Source organism: Osmerus eperlanus, chromosome 13, assembly GCF_963692335.1.
Source record: "Osmerus eperlanus chromosome 13, fOsmEpe2.1, whole genome shotgun sequence".
NCBI classification, from domain to species: Eukaryota; Metazoa; Chordata; class Actinopteri; order Osmeriformes; family Osmeridae; genus Osmerus; species Osmerus eperlanus.
In genome coordinates, this window is record NC_085030.1 from 5,598,864 (window position 1) to 5,604,863 (window position 6,000).

At 41.5% G+C, this 6,000-nt stretch overlaps 2 protein-coding genes across 3 annotated transcripts; both read left to right on the forward strand.

The window, feature by feature from the left end:
* Nucleotides 1-1,409: 1,409 nt before the first annotated feature.
* On the forward strand, nucleotides 1,410-3,821 carry atp6v0e1 (ATPase H+ transporting V0 subunit e1). Its single transcript, XM_062477129.1, has 4 exons — nucleotides 1,410-1,652; nucleotides 2,263-2,310; nucleotides 3,239-3,367; nucleotides 3,476-3,821. Exons 1-3 carry the CDS (start codon nucleotides 1,549-1,551, stop codon nucleotides 3,330-3,332), a joined length of 246 nt encoding a protein of 81 aa, XP_062333113.1. The 5' UTR covers nucleotides 1,410-1,548; the 3' UTR covers nucleotides 3,333-3,367; nucleotides 3,476-3,821.
* Nucleotides 3,822-3,942: 121 nt separating this feature from the next.
* Nucleotides 3,943-5,925, forward strand: bnip1a (BCL2 interacting protein 1a). Of its 2 annotated transcripts, XM_062477123.1 has the most exons (7): nucleotides 3,943-4,043; nucleotides 4,475-4,567; nucleotides 4,723-4,814; nucleotides 4,950-5,054; nucleotides 5,202-5,320; nucleotides 5,568-5,808; nucleotides 5,861-5,925. In XM_062477123.1, exons 1-6 carry the CDS (start codon nucleotides 3,960-3,962, stop codon nucleotides 5,762-5,764), a joined length of 690 nt encoding a protein of 229 aa, XP_062333107.1. In that variant the 5' UTR covers nucleotides 3,943-3,959; the 3' UTR covers nucleotides 5,765-5,808; nucleotides 5,861-5,925. The 2 variants fall into 2 exon arrangements, with proteins under 2 accessions (XP_062333107.1, XP_062333106.1); XM_062477122.1 differs by lacking the exon at nucleotides 3,943-4,043 and having other exon boundaries at nucleotides 4,091-4,567.
* Nucleotides 5,926-6,000: the final 75 nt, after the last annotated feature.

Genomic DNA, 6,000 nt, shown 5'->3' on the forward strand with positions numbered 1-6,000 from the left:
TTTAATCGTTTAGCATATTCACTGAAAAGACCATATGGCACATTGAGTAGAAGTAGAATTATAGAGTGCTAAAATATGGAGAAAGCTTTAGCAAAATTGAAAGTGTCAATCATGAGTTATGTCAAGTTTTCTGAATGGAGGAGTAGGAGTGGGCAGATCGATCTAAAGTATCGATTGTATCAATACCAACGTTAGTATCAGTTTTTATTGATACCCTTCCCCACCCTCCCCTGCTATGCTCTGAGTTGGCACTTATCCCCGCCAGGATTTGCATTCCCTGGCTGCGGGAGCGCGCGTGCAATCAGAAGCGGAGTTTAAGTTAAACTCATCGGGTACACATAGGTGAAATAAACGCCTGACATAATGTGTATCCCCTCTGTAACCTTTGCTAGAAAAGAGATCTCCATATTATCTCAGGTTATTCATTGTGACCAAAATAACGGAGAAAATAACACACATGATGGCAGGACAGACCCTTTGCATGTTAGGGGAGGGGGTACACATATCAGGTGAAAATACGGCCTGATGTAATGTGTATCCCCTCTGTAACTCATGGTAGACAGGTGAACAAAGCGGTTAATTGAAAAGTCATATTAAACTAAATTAAATCAAAACAGAAATCACGTTTGAGGGCAGGGAGGGACGGGTTATCAAAGACGGGGCATCCTTGTCAGACCACACCCGCAGAGAATGGACAGATGGAGGCAGCCTAGATTAAAGGAAAAACATATTGTTCATAAACCTGTGATGTCGAGTCACATAAATAGGCCTATCAGTCGGCCTATGTAGATAATGTGCATGGCAATATGGAACTTTGGATAACACTATCAATTAATCCACAATACTAAACGACGCATTAAACAATTCACACGTCGCCTTAATGTAATAGACAAATAAACGTATTTATGTAGATAAATGAGTCCCTTACTATGGAAAAACCTGTTGAGTCTTCCACGTTGCTCTTTGTGGAGTGCACGCGCGCTCCAGCGGACAGGGGATGCAAATCCTGGCGGGGATAACTGCCTTGGCACGATACCGGCGTGCACGTGCAATAACACGACTCAGCAGCACACTATACCAACAATATGTTTAATTAATTAAAGGAAAAATCATAAATTCATTCAATGATCATGACAATTCTCATTTTCAATTTTCATTTAAATTTCCATATAATGCATTGATGATGCATTCACTTCATAAATGATGAGGCATTGCTTTCCCCTTCACGAAAGTAGAAAAGCTGCTTTTCTAAGTAAAAAGTATCGGTATGGGTATTGGTATTGGCTATACTGGCCCTGTATTTACTTGGTATCGGATCGATAACACATTTTGCAGTATCGCACACCCCTACTGAATGGCATGCATGACCAATGATGTGCTGTACCAGCCCCCCCTTGTACTACTCAGCGTCATGTGATTTCAACTTCCTAGTTGTGCGGTCTGGCTATTATCTGCAAGCAACAGTGTACACAGCTGGCTCACGAAACTTTGCCGAAGCAGTACAGAAGTACATTTCTGTGACTTATACATTTAGAACCAAAGAGAACTATGGCGGGACTTAGTTTTGCTATCCCTATGGCGGTAATGACACTGTTTTGGGGAATTGTCGGCGGAGTACTACCATGGTTTGTTCCTAAAGGACCGAACAGAGGGTGAGTTGATGAGTTTAGCCAATAAGCTAACAAGTTAGCCACATTATAGACGTAAGACTTTAGTTTATACAGTTTATAAAAGTCATACAGAGTTACTTTATTCTACAGGCGAAGAGCGTTTTGATACCTAAACTGAAAATATGGTAGCTCCTCTACTTTGCTAGCTAACCTCTGCTCAGGATGGTTGAAAGATAGTTTATTTGCTGGTTTTTAGTGTCCCTTGCAATGCTAGACATTTCGACTTCAGTTCAATGATTACACAACCTTACGTTGATATATTGTTCAATAGATAATGTAACATTTATGATAGAAGCAAGTGATACATTTACTGGGTTTGCAATTCTGGAACTTCCCCAATGGGTGCTAGTTCCCATCTCTACCACAAGTAAACCTATAATGGGCCTGCGTGCACTGCGTCGATCACATGATCTAGAACAACGTCTAGATGGTTGTATTTTAGATTGGCAAATGTGTGTTCCATTAAAAAAAACTGACATTACAATTGTTTCGTACCATTTTTATGTTAGACCTGAGATGGGTGCATCATAAAATGGTTTGTAGTGTCTACTTGCCTGTGATCAGTTGCAATAACGTTATTCCCTTTCCTCAGAGTGATAGTTACCATGCTGGTGTTAACTGCAGTGTGCTGCTACCTGTTGTAAGTATTGACATCTAAAAAATCTAATGAATATCTCTGTATGACCCATTTTACCTCTTGCAATTGCAGTACTGTGGCCTCAAACATAAACTAAGGTTGTGTGTTTTTTCTTCTTGTTTTTTATTTTTATTTTTTAAATCTAGTCTTACTCACAGGCCTACAGATACCTAGAACACTCCTCAAGAGCCATGTACAATGTGCATATAATTAGAAGCCACAAGTCAAAGCAATGGCTATCAAAATGTATTTGACAAGGTTTAAAAGGGTCTTAAATAAACAGAGCATGTTATCAGTCAAGCACAGTCACATGTAGAGAAGGTGGTATGCTTCCGTATGAAAAGAGAGAGGCCAGACTGTTAAGCCTGAGGGTGTTCTCATTGACATTGATTGTTTTTTAAATGTTGTTGGAATCCCATCCTCACTGTCAGCCCACATTCATCACCAGTGTGTTGCACTTCCAGTTGTCGATAGGGGAAATGGGTGTTTAGGTAGCTAGTAGTCATCTCTCCTACCGTAGTAGCTCGAGACACTGGCCTTCTGCACTGTAAAATATTTAGATAGGGTGGGGTAAGCTTATTAAATATTCACAGGCAGTGTTTTTTTACTTTCTTTTAAGGGCACTAGAGGGCACCCTAGACCAGGAGAACAATGCACCTCTTCGGACTCATTCTGATTCTACATGAAAGTGCAGATATCCCCCTTCCCCTGGATCACTTACTCTTAAAATGAGAAGATTGGGGACATATGTGGCCGTTGATAATACCACTTATAAATGAACTGAGAGTTTTCCAGACTTATGGTCTGGCAATGCCAAGCTTGTGGAAAACTAGCCTATCTAGCCAGGCATTGCCAGGGAAGAAGAAAACCAGGAGGACTATGTTAAGGGTCTGAACTGGGCATTTGTCTTACATTGCTTTTGTTGTCTCAGTTGGCTGATAGCTATCCTATCCCAGCTCAACCCACTGTTTGGCCCTGTCCTGAGTAACGAAACCATCTGGTACCTGAACTACCACTGGCCCTAGTTGTCAAACCCTAGTGTCCAGTCAACCCCCTGCAGGTAAACTCATGCAGTATAATACATTATAACATCATTCAAATGTTTGTCTAAATACTACAGAATTTTATATGAAGTATAGTATTTAGATCATTCCACTTGTCTCCACAGAGAACCTGCTGCACACCCATGGAGCGCTTGATCCAAACTACATGACGGCACCTTGTAAATCACAATCCTCGTATATATATATATAGCATGTGACGTTGAAGAGATGCCCACAATGGTGCCTTGTACAAATTGATCCCCAAATAACTTTTCTAAAGTGTCTCATTTAATGTGTTTCACAAAAGTGAAACACAGAAATGACAACCTCCCATGGTCTGTGTTGTGTGTACAATGTGTTTATTGTTTCTAAGTGATTTGCAAATATTGATATGGATGTTTTATTTTTTGCCTTTCCTTTTTATTTCTTTAATGTTTCTGATGCCCTAATAATTAAACTGTCCTAAATCAATCAAGTCTCTTTTTTATCTTTAATAAATATATTGTATCCTACTGCATGAAAATGTCTAAAGGTCAGTTCATCTCAGAGAAACTCAAAACAGTTTATTTTGCCGGCTCCGTGCTTGCCGTAGATAACTAAGTCTCAAGAATGGCGTCTTGCATAGAGGTCCACGTCAGAATATGTGAGCAAGAGATTCTCAAATATGACTTGGATATCAAGGCTCTCATTCAGGTTTGAACAGTGTTATTAATATAAGCCTCACTCATGTAATGGCATATGTTAATCGTCTACGTTGTCATGTATTCATTACAGAAGATGGCTTGTGTTCCAGTACCAGCGAGCAGCTGGGTTCATAACATACTGACATAGCTTGCTTTCGTCGTGTCGTTTATTAACTGTTAGTGACAATGGAAGAGTGCATGGCAAGTCCGACATTACATTTCTAACTAGGTACTGTACATGTACAGTTTTAATATTTTTGACTCAGTTATGTTAACATTTAATGTTTCGCTATAATGTCCGACTGTAATCGTTGTGTCTTTTGCCTTGGCTGTTTTGTGTCCCGTCACTTCCACCCAAACTTTTATCTGTGCTTAAAATTAAACTTTTGCCTCAATTCCATAACGTATCCACCGTTACGGTTAATGTTGTTTTGTAATCAGGATATCAATGAGTGCACAGGACCACTGTGCAAGCTGACAGATCTGAACTCGAAAGTAAAAGTAAAACTGCTCAACATCCGGCTGCGCATCCAGGTGAGGGCCAGGTGTTTGTATACAGTGCATCTGCGATTTTTTTTATCAACCCTTAGCTGCCTTTCATGTATCATTTCAAAAACGATAATGGAACACTCCAAACTGCAAGCAAAGAAGACGAGGATGTGACGTCAGAACTGCTCTGGGGTTGACAGGACTTGGAACAGATGGGGATGGAGCAGGACAAGGAGTCTGACAAGATGGCCTTGCTTAGGGAGGTGGAGGGACACCGAAAACAGATGTTGAGGTGAATCAGGGTTGGACTCCACACACACCCTATCTCCAATTGTGTGCGTGTCCACAACTGAGATGTATGATAGTGTACCAGGTTTTGGAGAGTCTTGGGATAGCGCTGAGACTGATATTTTTTCTGTCTCTGAAGTAACCAGACAGCATGGAGGAAGGCAAACCTGGCAAGCAAACTCTCCATCGACAACCTGGAGAAAGAGGCCCTGCTCAATGGAGGAGACAGTGCTTTGAGACAAAGGTAAAGAAGGCTTGTTTTGCTCTTCAGTGCTCAATATTTGATCCATAACTGTTATGAGGTGTGATTATTTATTATTATACAGTATATCCAATGAACACAGAAGAAAGCCACTGCTCATTTGATTATTTTTTTTTTTTTTCCAATCAGGAAGAATACGAAAGAGGGAATGGCCCAGACGTCCAGTAACATCACAGAGAGCCTGATGAGCATGAGCCGGACGATGTCGCAGCAGGTGCAGCAAAGCGAGGAGACAATGACCTCGCTGGGTAGGTGGAGCCCCCTAGAGTCCAGGGCTGAAACATCTCAATCCTTAGTGTTTGCCTTGTAGATTCTTTATCCAGACACATCTGGCATCCATTTTTTTCCCTCCATTCTGACTCTCATAATAGTAAGTTAAAATTAAGACATACATTATTTAAACATATAGAGGGAAAACAATTCTTAGGTATTTGACCGATGTCTGACATATTTGACTATCAGAGACGGTACAGTGTGGACGCGTTGTCTCCGTAGCAACATCATCAAGGACAGTGCTGGAGACCAATGAGGAGTTCAAGGCCATGACCGGGACCATTCAGCTGAGCAGGAAACTCATCACCAAATACAACCGCCGGGAACTCACCGACAAGCTGCTCATCTTCCTCGGCCTGGCCCTTTTCCTTGCCACCGTCCTCTACATCCTCAAGAAGAGACTCTTCCCCTTCCTGTAACCAGGGGATGCGTCTCCATAAGCTTAGGATGCTAGGTCCACTTCCTGTAGTGCTGTATAGACAGCCATCTCCATAGTCTTAAGAAGCCAGTTCCACTTCCTGTAGTTCTCTGACACCAGGGGCCACTTCCACTTCCTGTAGTCCTCTGACACCAGCAGGGCAAAGCAGCTTCAAGGCCCAGCTCTTATTTTCTTCCCTTCTCTTGATATTGCAGAAAGTGTTACGGTAATGAATTG

What these genes read in the sequence shown, in the direction of transcription:
- atp6v0e1 (XM_062477129.1), top strand. Translation starts at nt 1,549, where the DNA reads ATGGCGGGACTTAGTTTTGCTATCCCTATGGCGGTAATGACACTGTTT. An exon ending in CCTAAAGGACCGAACAGAGG is followed by an intron (nt 1,653 to 2,262) that starts GTGAGTTGATGA and finishes CCCTTTCCTCAG; the next exon opens with AGTGATAGTTACCATGCTGG. An exon ending in GCAGTGTGCTGCTACCTGTT is followed by an intron (nt 2,311 to 3,238) that starts GTAAGTATTGAC and finishes TTGTTGTCTCAG; the next exon opens with TTGGCTGATAGCTATCCTAT.
- bnip1a (XM_062477122.1), top strand. Translation starts at nt 4,328, where the DNA reads ATGTCCGACTGTAATCGTTGTGTCTTTTGCCTTGGCTGTTTTGTGTCC. An exon ending in ACATCCGGCTGCGCATCCAG is followed by an intron (nt 4,568 to 4,722) that starts GTGAGGGCCAGG and finishes TGGGGTTGACAG; the next exon opens with GACTTGGAACAGATGGGGAT. An exon ending in GGAGACAATGACCTCGCTGG is followed by an intron (nt 5,321 to 5,567) that starts GTAGGTGGAGCC and finishes TTGTCTCCGTAG; the next exon opens with CAACATCATCAAGGACAGTG.